The following is a 16,475-nucleotide window of genomic DNA, read 5'->3' as shown; positions in this document are numbered from 1 at the left end:
TTCAGGGAAACTGTCAAGGAAAAGGTTTCGTTTTCCTTGGAAAGCCTCTTTCCGATATATTTAATCGGAAACCAAATCTTGAGTAACAGGGAAAAAGTCAATTTTCACGTCATTTTCAGCTTTTAAATAAGAAATTCTACATCTGATAATATTTTTCCCTGGAAAAGAAGTGAACACGGAAGTTCTGTCTTGTCAAAGTCTTGTCAGGGAAAAAAAATGTTGTTTTCCAGGGAAAAGAGCACCACGGAAAAGAAGTGAACGTAGCCTAACTGTCTGCACACTCTTCTCATCTGTAGAGAGAAAAAAGATTGCGAAATTAATACAGTAATTATATTTAACTACGTACATCTAGCCCTCCCCATACCCACAATCGCGGGAGCCTCGTGCACTGGGGCGTCCTTTTTTTTTTACATAAAATTAAATAAAAATAATAGATATAGTTACCAAGTCTTGGTATGGTGTGACCCTTTGGGTGATGGACGATGATGGGTTCGACAAACGATTCCAACACTTAATTCCGTGCGTCTTTAAGTAGTCTGTTTCGCCTCAAATAGAAATTATTAGTATATTGTGGTCTTCTAATTTCATGTGAAAGGGAATGGTGATGCCTAAAGGTGGAATGACCCATTCACTTTCTGAGAAGGTTTTGTAGAATTAATATTTAATAAGAACATAGCATGTGCTATGTGCAAACATGATTCAGGCATAATATGTGTGTTTTTATGATTAAGATTTAGTGAGATAAAAATAGATACGGTAAGAATCAAGAGTTTGCTATCTAAACAATCATTGTCAAGATATAATCTTAATGAACAACCTCGGGTCTAACATAATATATATGTGTTAAATTTCTAGTAATTTCACTAAACTTAATACATTACAAACAATCAATAGGTGCTTCTAAAGACCACTTACATGATAAACATAGAATCAAATCTAGATAACTAAGGAAATATATTATTCTAACTTAATCTAGTTGCCTAATCTATCTAGATTACCCCAACTAACCACCTTGCCTAATCTACCTCCAAGATGATCCAATGGTTAGACTTTCCCATATCAGATCTGACAAATCTTAACAATATGCGTGATCAAGACCGTTGATTAGATAGATCCCGATGAAGTGACCTACAGATCCTTGTTCGAAGCCACATGCATACCCTATTCATAAGATCATCTTCGACAAATATTGATGGTTAATTTTTTGGTGGGCCACTAAAAAAGCCTATTTGAAGTTTACATTTGTAATTTTTTAAATAACAATCCATATCAAACCAACTTTCGTCTTTGGCCACAAAGATGGAAGCTGCCCAAAAACACACAAAAACTACTGGGAAGGAGAAAATTCTCACCAAGAATGGAGGTCAATGATTCAAAAACAAGATGAGCCTATATAAAGAGCCAAATCAAGATAAAGAAGACTGTGAAGTAGGGGTGTCAGTTTGAGTTTGGGCTCGGGCACGGAAGCTCGCTCGAGCTCGGCTCGAATCCTTAACGAGCCGAGCCGAGCCGACTGGCCTAGCTCATTAAGCTTAACGAGCAGAGCCTGAGCGAGGCCAGGCTCGACTCGGTAAGGCTCGTTAAGGATTTCATACATTAAAATAAATAAATAAATAAATATATATATATATATATATATATATATATATATATATATGTGTGTGTGTGTGTGTGTGTACGTGCGGCGCGCGCGCGCACATACACACACACACACACACTAAAAGGGTTGTCCAGTGAGTGAAAGGGGGAGGCAAAATATGTCACTTCTTTTTTGGAACCCCATTTGTTGCTTGGACCACCCCCTGTGGTGCAAAAAGAGTAGTCAAATCCCCCCCCCCCCCCCCCCAACAGCTGGGACAAAATACAGACACAAACCATTAGAAGTTGAGGAAGAGCCACAGAACCAAGAAGTTGAGCAAAGGTTGATAAACCTCCCTGAACATTAGGGGTTAATGTGGTTCTTATGATCCTTTGTGTTTTCACCTTTCCTCAAATATCGTATATGTTGGGGTCCACGCAAATCAAGATCCCACATCAGAAAAAATGAAAGGATGCAGTGGGTTTAAAGGGAATGGGCACCCTTCCCTTAACGGCTAGCTTTTAAGGGTGAGTTCTACCCGAGTCCCTACAAATGGTATCAGAGCTGGGACATGGTAAACCCGGTGTAGCGTCAAGGACAGTGACATTCGCACGGGGAAGGTCTCGGTAAACCCGGTGTACCCATCATGGGTAGTTACTAAAAGGTTTCCCTCTAAGCAGAACATGGGGTAATAAGGAGCGGGTACTAGAATAAAGCTATATAAGGAGGCATATGTCTCCAAGGAAAAGGTCCCAGAACCAAATCTAAACATGTATTAGCATTTTATCTTTACTTTCAGTACCTTTACCTTTTACTTTTCTGCAGTTGTAGTTGTACTCGGATTAAGGAAGCAATGGATTCATCTTCCCTGGTGAGTCTCTCTCTTTAGTTCGATTTATCACTTGCACTAGCGCTTGATTTGTACTTGTTTTATCGTTTGGTTTGAATTGGACGGTTTATCGACCCTGAGGGTCTTCCACTCCCCGTGCATGTGGGAACCCCCTCTCTACTTTTAAGTTTCTTGTTTCCTTTCAGTTTACATGAATAAGTAAAAAATGCTGCGCTTCCCACATAAAAAATCATTTTCATCTATGTAAAGGTAGTGGAACCTGAGGAAAAAGTGTTGTTCCCCTCTTCTTCTCAATAGCCTGAAATCCAATCCCAGGAGATGAAAATGTTTCGGTCTTCGAACCCCCTTCGAATTGGATTTCTGACACTTGCCTCGGAAGAGGCCGGCACGCCCACACCTACATACACACGATCACGTACACACACTCACCCTAGCCTACACACCTGTATTGAAGGAGGCCAAAACCGCCCGAACACATTCACATGACACTCATGTAGAGCAAAGACTTTCTCCATTTCAAAATCCAGAACTAATGCTATTAATTATGTCCGGAAAATACTGAAAAGAAAGTCACTTTTATGCTCTTACTAAAAGTGAATTGCCTTTTACATTGAACATAAAAGTGACTTTCTGCATAATCGTTAGATTTGACGATTTAATTAATGTGGGAGATATGATTATAGGACCCATGCTCGTTCACCAAAAAATTAGATTGTTGTTTTGTCACACATCTGAAATGAAATAGCCCTTTCGACAGCAAGAAATAACGAAAATACCTAGAAAGTGAAGAGATGGCATTCGATCCGAGGTAGGCCTTCTCAGACATTGCCCCGCCAAAAATTATCAGAAATTTGTTTTCTGGAACCTTCGTGAGGGCCAAACCCTGAAAAACACCACAAAAAATAAAACTCAGTCAGCCAAAAGCAAAATTATATCATTAATTAATTGTAAAAATATTGTCTAAAGATTAGGCTCTCAAGAGCTTAGAATTACACCCCGTACCTTTGCTTGGAGACCCGGCAATGCAGCAGATAGAATCGTCCCCTCTGATTAATTTTCATAAATCATTCCCAATCAGAAAAATAGAACAAAAAATAAAGGTTTTTTTGTGTGTTGGGAGTACCATGTTTTGATAATTACACTAACTCATATTGTCTTTTATTATTTAAAAAGCTGTCAAAGGGTAGTTACAATTCCCAACAAGCACTGAGAAGCAAATTGAAAAAGAAAAGACAAGCTAAGTTTGTGCAATTATTAAAACATGGCAGTGCCAGTATGACGTCAGACAGACAGCTTGTCAAATAATAAAAGACACGGTGAGTTGATGCAATTATCGGAACAGCTGTGGAAAGGTTATTTCAGTTCCCCAAAAGCTCGGAAGCTAATTTAAAAAGAAAAAACAAGCTGAGTTTGTGCAGTTATCAAAACACAGTAGTGCCAATATCAGTTTTAGAATAAAATAAAGAAGAAAAAAAACAAAAACAAAACCAAAGTGCAAACAATGGAAAAAGAGGAAATTTCGAAAACCTTTTCCTAATCCAAAATTTTTCCAAATAGGGCCGTGCAAGACTCTTTTTCAAAGAGAGTGGCCTTATCAAAACAAGTGAGTGAGGTAATAGGCCAAAAATACTAAAATGGTACCTGAGAAAAACCCAAGAGACCATCGAACGGTCCGTGTTTGATCATGCACTCTTCTATATATATATATATATATATATATATATATATATATATATATATATATATATATATATATATATATATATATATATATATATATATATATAGAGAGAGAGAGAGAGAGAGAAAACGGTTCCTACACATATGTGTAGATAAGTTATCTACACACTAGCTTAAAATACAGTGGGAGCCACATTATTTGGGTGATCCAAACCATTCATTTTTAAGGCCCTCACATAGATAGGGTGTCCACAAAAAATCAGATCTATAGGATCATCCTAACCATTCGAGCTGCGGAGGCAAAAAATGGACTAATTTGTGAAGGTTTAAAGACATCCATTTTACCTCCACAAATCGCAGGGTTGGGATGATCCTATAGATCTGATTTTTTGTAGACACCCTATCTATGTGAGGGCCTTTAAAATGGATGGCTTGGATCACCCAAACAATGTGGGCCCCACTGTATTTTAAGCTAGTGTGTAGAGAACTCTCTACACATATGTGCAGGAACCGTTTTCTAGGCTCGGCTCGGATCCTTAATGAGCCGAGCCGAGCCCAAGTTAGGCTAGGCTCGGCTCGTTAAGGCTCGTTAAGAATTTAATATATTTAAATATATATATATATATATATATATATATATATATATATACACTAAAAGGGTTGTCTAGGGAGTGAAAGGGGGAGGCAAAATATGTCACTTCTTTTTTGGAACCCCATTTGTTACTTGGACCACTCCCCTAGTGTAAAAAGAATAGTAAAAAAACACTAGATAGAGCTGTCCAAGGAAGATGAGGGGTGTAAAATTAATATAATTCGAGCTCGATAAGGCTCGCGAGCCGAGCCGAGCTTTTGAGCTTAATGAGGCTCGGCTCGGCTCGGCTCGGCTCGGCTCGTTTACACCCCTATTATAGAATATGCAAGGCATTCATCAAAATTCTTGTACTCCGTGAATTGCTAACAACAAAAAATCATTCCATAGAAGACACGAAATCCTCCGTACCAAGATAAAATCCTGAAAACACTTTCCAAGATTTTTCTCCGCCTTTCGTATTTTCTTGTTGGGAGTTGGGACAAGAAATCCAAGGAAAATGCGTTTGGTTTTTGGTTTATATAGGGGAGGAGTGCTGCTACCAGAACGGGTTCGTTTAAGAATGACACATGTAATAGATGACACGAAAAAGGGCCTGACTTATCGGACGAATCTTGTTTGAGCGAAATATCTAAAATGCCACTGTTCTAGGGGTAAAATTTCATAGCATTACCTATCAACCTTTGAATCGATTTTCTTTAGGGGTGCAACTTGGGTCGGGTTGGATTGGGTTGAGGCCAACCCTAACCCAACCCCCTCAACCCTAACCCTATTTACCTGTTTTTTTCCAAATCGGGTCTGGTTGTGTTTAGGTTAATATAAAGCCGAACAAAAAATACAAAAAAAAAATAACATAACCGTAAGAAATCACGATAAAATTAGAGGACGGAGTTTGGGTTAGGCCGATTGGGTTGCCCAAGGCCTCAAACCCTAATCCAACCGGAAATTAAATCACATTGCCTTTTCCCAACTCTAACCCAAACCAACCCAACCAAAGCCAAAAACCAGGTTCAACCCATCGTGTTCGGGTCAAGCCCGACCCAAGTTGCACCCTTAGTTTTGTTGGTCTAGCAGGCTGCCTGCTAAATAACGAATTGAGTTCGTACAGGCATTTTGCACGCAGCTATTGAAATAGCTGCTATGGCTACAGTTTCTGAGACTCCGCCCATTTCATAAAGTATTCGACCCGGTTTAACAACGGATACCTAATATTTAAGAGATCCCTTACCCGACCCCATACGTGTTTCTGTGGGTCTTACTGTAACGGGTTTGTCGGGGAATATACGTACCCATTTTGCGTCGCTCATGAGGAATGAGTGAAGGCCTTAATATCGATGGCACGGAGTTGAAAATTCAATCTTTAGAAAGGGTAATTTAGTCATTTCGCCCCCAAATGTTTTTTCAAAAGTCAAAACGACGACCGTCAGAGGTTTGCTGACACTTCGGTTTGAGAAAAATGCCCTCCTGTTCTGTTCTGGAGAAATTGCAATGTTAGTTTCTCCAACCACTTGAACTGGTGGTCCTTTGTCTTTTCTGATGCCTGACATACACGTGGAACTGTACGGTGAGTGTAATAGGTGTCCTATTTGGGGCCCACTCAGCCCTGCCACTATCTAACAATTGTTTTGATGAGAAAATCCAAACCGCACAACTGTTAGAAATTTTGCTTTTGAGAACAATTAGGCCATTAATCAATGTTGGGATGAATAGTAATAGACAATTTTTGGAGAAGTTTTTCAGAGCATCGGTCTATCTATGTCCTGGGCCAACAAATTAATGGTTTAGATCACCCAATAATTTGGGCCACATTGTTTCAGGCCACACATGCCATGGATAAAAACATTGTACAGAGTGGCCCCACTATAAAGAGGAGAATAAAATCGGTGCAGACAATACCAAAAAGATTAAAAAGAGCTTACACATGAATTCTGTGTATGCATGAAACCATCCAAATACAATGAAAAATTACCCACATGGGCACTTACTGGGCTCGATAGGACCCATGGAGGCCTCATCCACCTTTCTCTTCTTCACCTGATTAAGAACAGACAAGGCCCAGTCCGCGAAGAACGTCTCATTGTGTCCAACCTTGCTATCCTTATAGAAGGACATACAATTTTCTTTCTTCGAAAGCGGGCATTCACCCCCCTTAGAGTCTCTCCATGCCCCTTGGTGTCTCATTCCCGACCAACTCGCCCCCCAGTGGTAGACGTATTGCCCTACTCCGGCTAGTTCTAGCCATCCTCTTGGGAAGAACTCCATCACACTACTGTTTCGATCCATGAAGAACATGTTTGTCAACTGGGCCCCGTGTGGAGATGCTAAGATATCCGTATCGGTCATCAGTTTCACCTGGATCAAGCACCCCAAACCAGTTTTGATTAGAGTTAGTTGAAATTATGATCGTTCGGATGGTTAAGGAGGGGCCGGGCTTGATCATTAATAAAGGAGGGCCCGATTTTGAACATTAGTAAGCTGATAATGTTTGCTTAAGATGGAACACTATTAATAACAGTGGAATCTGATACAGAGATGGACACACAGAAGGCAGGGCTGCGAGTGGGTCAGAGTCTACCGAAGTTCCGGCCCATTGATGAGAAGACCTATAACAAAAAGGTCACGGCAATCCAAATGGGCCTAAGTATCCCGCCCAGCTGGATCCAGGCTGGGTTGGATCAGATCAGGCCTGGTTGATCATATCCTGGCCTGGCAAACTAGTAAGAGATTACCTGCCGGGCCTATTATATATTAACTAAGGCCCAAGGCCCGATTCTCTCTTGATCCTGGCCCAGATCAAGCCAGGCATCTTTCACCCTGATAAATCATTTGTCGTTAGGATAGAGGAAGGATCAGATTTTAAGGTGGTTGTGTGTGTGTATGCCCCGATTGAGTTTTAACGGTTGTGATGATGACTTGCACCAAAATTAAGTGTGCACTACTGTACAATAGATAATTTTTACTTAAGAGAATAATTAAGGTGTAAGTCACCTATATCAAATTTTGGTGAGTCAACATCACAAAGTTCTGGACTTAGCTATGGGCCCATCATCTAACTAGGGCCAAGCCCGATAGGAAATCGTAAAACTACTCTACAGGTGTTAACGGGCCAGATTCTGATCAGATCCGTCCATGCCCAAGTCACAATCTGCTAAGATTGGATCCTAACTGGAGAATCCCTTGGACCCTACATTTGGGCCCATGTTCATTTTGGGTTGTGAGAATTGATTTTGAGAGGTGATATTTATGCCCCTTTTGATCACCTAGGACACCCGGCGCCAGTGCACGTGGCAATCAAATCCATTGGATTCTTCTGACGTCAAGCACATTAGCCCCATTTTAGTCATTAATACACTGGCGCTGAGTGTCCCTAGTGATCAACAGGGGCATAAATATCTCTTCCCTTGATTTTGAGTCCAATATTGATTATTGGACTCAAATTTGTGTTTAATTTTCAGTTGAATAATCAGTTTTTGACTCAAATTGATAGGGGTAAAAATAACCACGCAATGGGGAAACTCTACGTGTCAAAGGGCCCCCGGATGTCAAAAGGGTATCGAAGTGATTTCCCATAGTCAACACAAAATCCTTGCAAAAAGCGATATTTATAGGCCATTGCCACCCGCTCAAGGGCAATGTGGTAATCATACCACAAGGGAAATTACAGATTAGCCCTAACATATTCAACCACTATAAATAAGGGTAAAATCCAGAAGGTAAGGGACACGATTTCCAAAACTGACTATTTTTATTGAGATTTCCTTATCTATTGCTGTCGCTGACTTAAGCATTGGAGGGCCTTCCTGGAGAACCCCCTCCAGGCTGGTCGTCTAACCGTTTGCTTGTGTGCGTAGGTCAAAAGCAAGGCCGGCCACTCACTCCTAGTCTCCAGCTCAACCGTTCACAAATTTTTACCGCAACAAAAATCAATTCTCAAAATCCAAAGCAAACAAGGCCTTGGTGTTTGACAGACATCCGTTAGATCTAGACCATCTAAGATCGGAAAAAAAAACGGCAAGGTCTCTAAGACCCTGAAAAAAAAATACAATGAGAAGAAGATAAATCCATAAATAAAAAAAATATGTATGTGTTAATTAAGGCCCAATTTAGAGTTTTAATGGGTTTTAAATAAAATTACAAAAATGCCCATGCCATAAAGTAAAGTAATTTAGAAGTGAGGAACTCTAGACTGATGGGAGCCCTTGCAAAAAAAAAAAGGTGAAAGGGCTCTCCCATTGGCTGCACATCACCATCATGCATTAATAATTGCCGAAAAAGTCAAACATGATGGTGATTTGCAGCCGATGAGGGAGCCCTTTCACCTCTTTTTTGCAAGGGCTCCCTTTAGTTTAGACTTCCTCGTTAGAAGTTTTATAGGCATTTTAATAAAATGTTGGATCTCAAGCGTATCCCGAACATTTCTCTCTGCCTGGATCGGATCCGGTATCCATTCTCACCATGACATTTGGATCCCAAATTGATCCAACAGACAAAAATAGTCCAGATCCGGTTTTTATCTGGCCGGATCTCATTATAGGAGGGATGCTAACGTCATTTGACCCAAAAGACAAAATCACCCTTCATTATAGTCAAAATTCCAAGCTCATCAACTCACCTGTTCACAAAATGTTAGATTCTCGGCACGTGCCACCGTAAGCTTGCACCCATTCACCTTCTGACAAGCCCTCCTGAAGATCCCCACCACAATAGACTCGTTCTTGAACGCCCTGGGCCCACTCCTCAAAAGCAACGTCAGTCCAATAACGTGCCCACCTCTCTCATTAACATGCGCACCCCGGCTCACGTTACAAAACGCCCTCCCCTTACACCTCAACATGTCAAAAGCCTCCATTCTCTTCTCCCTATTCATCCCCCCTGAGTTATGCCTAAACACAACAGCCTCCTCAAAGCAATTGGGCCCACCATCACTCCCTTCAAACCCTTCTATATGGACCCCACCAAAAGTGGCCTCCATAAGTGTCCTCAACCATGGGCCCATCCCTACCCTGACCTCCCCCCAATGGTACAAAATCCATCGGGCGGGCCCTACGCACTCCGTCCTCCTGTACCACGCTACAAAGGGCAACATGGCCGATAAGCCGTGCCATAAGTTGTTATAGTCATAGTAAGTCTCCGACACGTACGTGAGGCCGTGTCGGAGGGTCGCATTCCTGGGCAGGCTGTGGGGCCAGGCAAGCGCGTACGCATTCTTGGCCCCATCATGCCTGTCCTGGCCTAGGATACATAGGAGCCTTCCTTTCGAATCTTTTGAAGGGAAGTAGAGGTACTCCGCCTCGTCCTTCTCAGGGGTGTCATTAAGGGAACTCATGAACCAAGTGTGACCTTCCACGGCGGTCTTGGTGAACCGAAGGTCCTTCAGTGGGAGGAACGTGACCGAGTCACGTAGTTGGGAGAGCATGGCCTTGAGTTCCGGCGAGTTTTCGAAGTTTAGTTTTGTGTTTTGGACCTTCTCCCTCAATTGGTGGATGAAGCTCCATGAAGAAGAAGAAGAAGAAGAAGATGATGATGAAGGGTTTAGGGTTTTAATTTGAAAGAGTACGACAACTATAACATAAGTGATCAAAACAAATAGGGAGAGTTTGCTGATTGAGGAAGAGATCGATAAACTCCTTTGTTTTGAGATGGGTTTGAGGCTCTTTTCTATTTCTACCACCTTTTTCATGGCTAAATGAGAAAGATTTGATAATATGAAAGAGGAGCAGCCTTCCCTAGAATGAACTTGATTATCTTAGAAGAATGAAAGTGCAAATGGGTGGGTTCTTATTTGGATTGAAATGGGTTTTTTGGTCTACTCTTCTCAAATGGCTAATTTGATCTTCTTTAGAAGATTGGAGGTGCAGAAGGGTGGGTTTTTATTTGGATTGAAATGGGTTTTTGGTCTACTTTTCTTCATTTTTTTAATTCAAATGGCTTTGTCATTTTGGTGCAGTTACACTTCAAGGCATGAAAAGAGGAGAAATCTTGAGGCTTAAGGGAATAATTGTGTTCAAATGAGAGAAGCGAAGAACAGCTTTTTTAGGGGAAAAAAAGGGAAAGGAGTGATGATTTTTTTATGACTTCTCAACAATGGAATGTGGGTTAGGTTTTAAATCACCACAAGTGACTTCGGGATAGGAAAAAGATGAGAAAGTCAAAAGAAGAGGAGAGAAGGTTTAAAAAGCGGACTTTCTCAACGTGGAACAACTATTAGTTTGGCAAGCCAAGCAATCTCTCTTGATAAAAGATACAGCTTTTCCATTCCCTTGAAAAGTAATTAACCCTTGAAATAGGGATACTTTTAAAATATTCCTTACCATTTTATCACTTCTTTTTTTCTTCCCCTAGACACTGTGGTAATGTTAGAAGAAGACATAAACTTTTGAAAATATGAAGAAGAGGAGTTTTTATATGGTGTAAGGCCTTTCAACAGTACGGTAGTGGTACCTCCACCGTACAAGGGCCTTATTGTTGTGAGGCCTTACACCATATAATTTCTTTAAGAAGAGAGTTGTTTGCAAAAAACCGTGACACACACACACAAAGAAATTTGTCAAACGTTCACTTTAGAATAAAAAACTTGGAAGATCACGTTCACTTTCTATTACATATACAGCAATGTTTCCAACCCAAACAAAATTCATTCAACCTTATCTTTATCTAGGACAAGTCTTTTAAGTTATCTATATCAATCAAACTACCCAATACCTATCTAATGTAAACCAGAAAAAAAAAAAAAAAAAAAGACTTTAAAAAATAAACATTAGAATGTCGGTGGTGGTAATCTTCACCATTCTCCTCCTCAACACCAACTCATTCTCTTCAAATCAACTATGATTCAAACCCGTTGGCCTAGCCCCTCCGACACCTTGCACGAGACAAACGGTTTAGCACTCCCTCTTAGCGTTGACTCTCTACCGGTTATGCCAAACTCCTTTATAGACTTCACAAACTTCTTGTAACTCAGCCATTTGAAAGTAGCAAGGGCTATGAACACACAAACTATCATAACTTTGGCTAATTGACTCAACATCCCGTCATAATCACGCGCGTACTTCTGTAAGAATTCTCGAATAACAAGTCTTGCCTTGAACCTTTCTACTAATCCATCCATTTTGGTCTTTTCCTGGTACCCCCACTTACAAGAAATAGGTGACACTTTAGTGGGTAGTGTAACTAGATCTCACGTTTCATTCTACTTCAAGTCTAGGATCTCCTCTTCGATTGCTTCCTTCAATTCATGAACACCTTTGGCTTCTTCACAAAACGTCGGTTCGGCAATACCACCTTCTTCCTGCAGACTTTAAACTTTTTGAGTTATCTTCTCTATTATAAAAACATGGTTCCGCTTATATCTTTTCTCTTTTAAAAATATATTATTTTACAAGTATTTCCTTTCAAGATCTACACTTTCTAAAAAAGTATCACAAAATCACTCTTTTATTTAGAAAAAAAAATCATAATATTGGATTCTCCAAATCCAACTCAAATATAAAGTTTACCCAAGTTGCTTTACTTTACCTTCTCTCATTCTACAAAAGGAAAAGTAAGTAGCCCTCTCACCCAAAAAATATCCCGTAGGGTCTGTTCAGTTGATTTCCTGGATATAGAACAGACTGTAAACTTGCTTTAAATTTTCGTGGAAACCTGCGTGTTTTGTTGGTTTCCTCGAAAATATTAATATATGACGTGGAAAAATAAAATAATGGCATGTAATTACTTTTTGGGGTGATTTTCTTGGTTTTTCTCCTAATCCTTTTCAGCAGCAGAAAAGGGACTTTTCTTTGTTGCGGAAACCTTCTCCCTTCTCCTCTCTTCTTCCTCTTTCTCCCGGAACAGTTCCATCTTAATGCTATACTGGTAATCAAACAAGGAATTTTATTGACGTGCCTCCCATATGCCAAGCAAAATCCCTAAGCTTATGGGATAAATTTTTTCTTTTTTTTTTGAGAGAGAGAGGTTATGAACTAACTAGCCCATGAAAGTTATATTAGAGAGGTTATTAATGAACTAGCCCATGACATTTATATTTTAGAACCGTTTGTCCCCGAGGTATAAAGTAACTACCCTTACTTTCCACGAAATTAACGAATTTTTGTTGACTTCGTGGTGATGAAAAGTGATAAAAGCATTTCTTAGAGTAGGATTTACGTGCAACACAATTGACTTCACCCGATAATCTCTACTACACCGTTTTGCATTGTACATGTTACACTCACGTTGAACACCTTCAATTACACCAGCTTTGCATCAGATTTAACTTCAATACCATTTTGTATACAAGATTATATGCAAATCAATTTAAGAGGGATCCAAATTAAGAGGCCCCTTAAATTACAAGATATATAGGTGGACACACCGAGGCCTCTAAAGCAAGGGCGTGTTACAAGTGTGGCATCTACCGTGTACGCGCCTCCTCATCATTATTTGAAGCGCCAAAAACCGCCATTACCCAAAAGTCGTGACCGTTACACGTGTCTCTTCAAGACACCTATTCAAGACTACCCACAACCCCAAAACAAAGCTCCCTCTGGTACCGAGTGTTATTTGGAAAAAATTGATATTCCTGCGTTTTGTGATATTCAAGCCGAGTTCCGAATATACTCGGTCCCGAATATTATCTATCAAGCGATGTATCTACCAAACATCTACGCACTACTTGCAATATTGGATAAAAAGTGATACTAGGAGGCAACAGAAATAACAAAAATTCTTTTATTCATGAAAGGGAAAACCTCTACAAAAGTGGGGCTCGTAGGCCATTCACAAAAAGAAAATAACATTCGAAATTCCACCATAGGAAAGGAGTTTTAATCTAAAGGTACTAAGGTCGTGGCCGAAGGAGCAATCATTCATCCGGATCTTCCTCCGGATCCTCTTCAAGATCTTCTTCAGGGTCATTCTCCGCCAAATCCTCCTCCCAAGGAGGTTCGAGATTAGATGACGCAACCCCCTTATCGCCCTCATTCACTACTTGTAACATCGCTCTTAGTGCCTCGTTCTCCATCTCCAGCTTCTCAACACTGGCCCTCAATCGAAGGACCTCCGAGTTTTGTTGGAGACGGCGATCCGCCACCCCACATTCTCTCTCCATAGTGTGCTTCAAAGACCACTTATAGTTGGCGACAAAGTGGGGGACATCATCAGGAGCGAGACCATCCTTTGAAACAGGGGGGCTTGAATTTTCATTGAGTTCCGCCTTCCGCTTCTTCTTACTCTGGGAGCCGCGAACTGCTCTCTCCACCCTAGCCAAGGGGTAAACCGCCGCCACCGAAGTCACCACTTCCGGTGATTCGACCTCCGCCATTGGCAGATTTCTCATCCTCTACGATCTCCTAGTCCTCTGAGACACCGGTTCTTCGACAACAACTTGAGGCTCCTCGCCCCCATCCAAGGGCGAGCTCACCTCCACCACCGGAACTATCGCCTCTAGCTGACCATCACCAACAAGCTCCCCAGACATTCTTGACAAAGGAAGGGGGAATGAAAGAGGAGATGACGAATATTCGTTCCCCTCACTCCTGTTTTATAGGCTCTCCTAGGTGGGAAAATGAAAAAGCCTCTCATTTTCGAAAAGGAATTAGGCGGGATTCAATGCCCCGCCGCCTATAATAATAAAAACGTTCATCAACCTATGACAAGGCGTGTCCCTTTATTCCTTCAAGAATTCACGCCTCTCAAACAGCATGGCTCGCGGATTCCCGAAGAACGCCCTTCAACTCCATCATCTTCAGAGGGTCGGGACAGGCCCACCCATTAAAAACTTATCTACTTCCTTGACCCTTGCAAAGGGACAAGAAAGTAGGGGGCAGTATGTTGGGGGTAAAATCGGTATACACGGTACCGACCCTCATAACTATCCTCCGGCGCCCTTCCTGATCAATCTGAACCCCACAAGTAACACTCACTAACAAACGTGACAAAATCCCTTCAACACTTCTCCTTAGATCGGTGCTGAATTTCAAAGGGAGACAAACACAACCGCGGGGATCTCGCTCTCAAACGACTAATCTAGACGGCCGTTATACGTAAGGCGTGACTTTTGAATTCAAAACATCCCGCCTAAGTCACCATCCACGATCTCCGCCCGGAATCGCAGGAAATTATATTTCCATGATTTCATTCTCCATCTGTCGCCCTCCACGTAGGCTAAATTAAAGGCCTAATTGATATCTCCAAGATCACAAATCTCCTCCTCTATAAAAATGGGTCTATACACTCAAGCAAAGGGTCATTCTGTTCTCCCTCTCCTCCTTTGGTCTGGTAACTTGATTGAACCCTCCCCCATTCCCCGTCCATTGTCTGTGATTACCCATTTCTGACTTGAGTGTCGAAATGGCCGTCCGGAGCCACAACTCCCGGCCCACTGACGCTTTTTCTGTGAGCGCAGAATTACAGGTTCTGCGAAGCTAGTTCGTGCAGTCAGATTTTGGGCATCATCAAATGGATTCAGCTCCAGTTGGATCTCATCATAGTTTTTGCTTGATGAAAAAGTAAAATATAGGTATAGCAACATGGACAAGCCACTTAGACATGCACTTAGTGATAACAACAACACATATAACGTTGTTTAGGAACCAAAAATACACACTTTCCAAAGTCGAAGTTCGCTTTCTTGCAGAACATGTTGCAATCAAATTCCGACGAGCACCAACCAAGGCAGTCACCAGCCAATTAAAGAAAATTAAGACGTGTAGGTGTCTTGAGCTGTCACTTTTTTAACTGCATGAACAATGCAAGGCAAGATGAAAATTAAGACATGGAGAGAGAGAGAGAGTTTTCAAAAGTTTATTACATTTCACATAAGCTCTCACCAGCCAATTATATTAAAGAAGAAAAGACAACGGTGTTTATGCAAATAGAGGAGACCATTTGCGAATTTATTATCTATTAAAGATATAATGGCTTTGTAACTGTTTTAGCCAGACGTGCTCCACCGTCTGATGTGGCAGCCACCTTAGCATGCACAAGTGCAAACATGCAACTATGACTGTTTGATATAATTGCACAAGTGCAAACCTGCAACTACGACACTGTTTGAGATCGATGACGAAAGAGAAGAGCCTTCCCATCATTTTTCCATTTGTTTTTCTATTGCTAGCCTCGATCAGTACTAGTTGCTTATGGCAATCAATCGCATGATGACTATGGCCTCGACTTCAACGGGTGTGCATTCCCTTCCTGGATGGTCATGCTCGGAATCTTCTTCGGTGTAATCTTCGGCGTCGTATGCTTCGTGGTCTACCTTTGCTGGATTTTTAGAGACGGGACCGGCGGAAATGTCGGCGGCCAACCGGCGGAGCAGGGGCTAGATCACGCCGTGATCGAGAGGTTTCCAATCGTTGATTATTCTATTGTGAAGAAGAGGCTAAACCATTGTTTAAGTGAGCTCGAGGATGAGGAGAATCTTTGAATGCTTCCTCCTTCGGCCATCTGTTCCATCCCCATTGAATAGATGCATGCTTGTCATCTCACACAACGTGTCCTTTTTGCAGTCAAATATCCTCTCGCCGATCTCCAGTGAGAATGACGTGGTGATCAACATCAACGACGATCAGGAGGAAACAAGCTAGAGATATTGGATGGGAGGTCCCGATAACCATGCATTTGATCATAACCGTGCATTTGAAAGTACCTTTGCTTCTAAATGAAATAGATCAGTCCTTTCTAGTAGGGGAAATTTCATTCATGATTTAAAGTTTCATGCATTTGATCATAACCGTGCATTTGAAAGTACCTTTGCTTCTAAATGAAATAGATCAGTCCTTTCTAGTAGGGGAAAT

At 41.3% G+C, this 16,475-nt stretch overlaps 3 protein-coding genes across 3 annotated transcripts; 1 reads left to right on the top strand and 2 right to left on the bottom strand.

Annotated features, from left to right (window-relative positions):
• Positions 1 to 192: 192 nt before the first annotated feature.
• On the bottom strand, positions 193 to 6,245 carry LOC143890575 (uncharacterized). The gene is given in 9 exon segments (XM_077395294.1): positions 193 to 290; positions 445 to 510; positions 513 to 545; positions 3,206 to 3,231; positions 3,233 to 3,312; positions 3,432 to 3,473; positions 4,071 to 4,131; positions 5,026 to 5,063; positions 6,138 to 6,245. Coding segments are annotated over 9 exon segments (552 nt in total).
• Positions 6,246 to 6,414: 169 nt separating this feature from the next.
• LOC143890694 (uncharacterized) lies at positions 6,415 to 10,748 on the bottom strand. Its single transcript, XM_077395377.1, has 2 exons — positions 9,311 to 10,748; positions 6,415 to 7,050 (listed from the first exon to the last, which is right to left on the bottom strand). The coding sequence occupies exons 1-2, from the start codon at positions 10,376 to 10,378 to the stop codon at positions 6,664 to 6,666; spliced, it is 1,455 nt and encodes a 484-aa protein (XP_077251492.1). The 5' UTR covers positions 10,379 to 10,748; the 3' UTR covers positions 6,415 to 6,663.
• A 4,279-nt stretch (positions 10,749 to 15,027) lies between these two features.
• Positions 15,028 to 16,105, top strand: LOC143890574 (RING-H2 finger protein ATL64-like). Its single transcript, XM_077395292.1, has 2 exons — positions 15,028 to 15,090; positions 15,794 to 16,105. Exons 1-2 carry the CDS (start codon positions 15,028 to 15,030, stop codon positions 16,103 to 16,105), a joined length of 375 nt encoding a protein of 124 aa, XP_077251407.1.
• Positions 16,106 to 16,475: the final 370 nt, after the last annotated feature.

The sequence above is a fragment of the Tasmannia lanceolata genome, unplaced genomic scaffold, assembly GCF_043159265.1.
Source record: "Tasmannia lanceolata isolate RefF3 unplaced genomic scaffold, GAP_Taslan_0.1 ptg000013l, whole genome shotgun sequence".
NCBI classification, from domain to species: Eukaryota; Viridiplantae; Streptophyta; class Magnoliopsida; order Canellales; family Winteraceae; genus Tasmannia; species Tasmannia lanceolata.
This window is presented reverse-complemented; position numbering and strand designations above follow the sequence as displayed.

Bases quoted from the DNA above. Each gene is read 5' to 3' on its own strand.
- LOC143890694 (XM_077395377.1), bottom strand. From the start codon at position 10,378: ATGAAAAAGGTGGTAGAAATAGAAAAGAGCCTCAAACCCATCTCAAAA. The intron at 7,051-9,310 runs GTGAGTTGATGA...TGCTTGATCCAG, and splicing joins ATCTAACATTTTGTGAACAG to GTGAAACTGATGACCGATAC.
- LOC143890574 (XM_077395292.1), top strand. From the start codon at position 15,028: ATGGCCGTCCGGAGCCACAACTCCCGGCCCACTGACGCTTTTTCTGTG. The intron at 15,091-15,793 runs GTTCTGCGAAGC...TTCTATTGCTAG, and splicing joins CTGTGAGCGCAGAATTACAG to CCTCGATCAGTACTAGTTGC.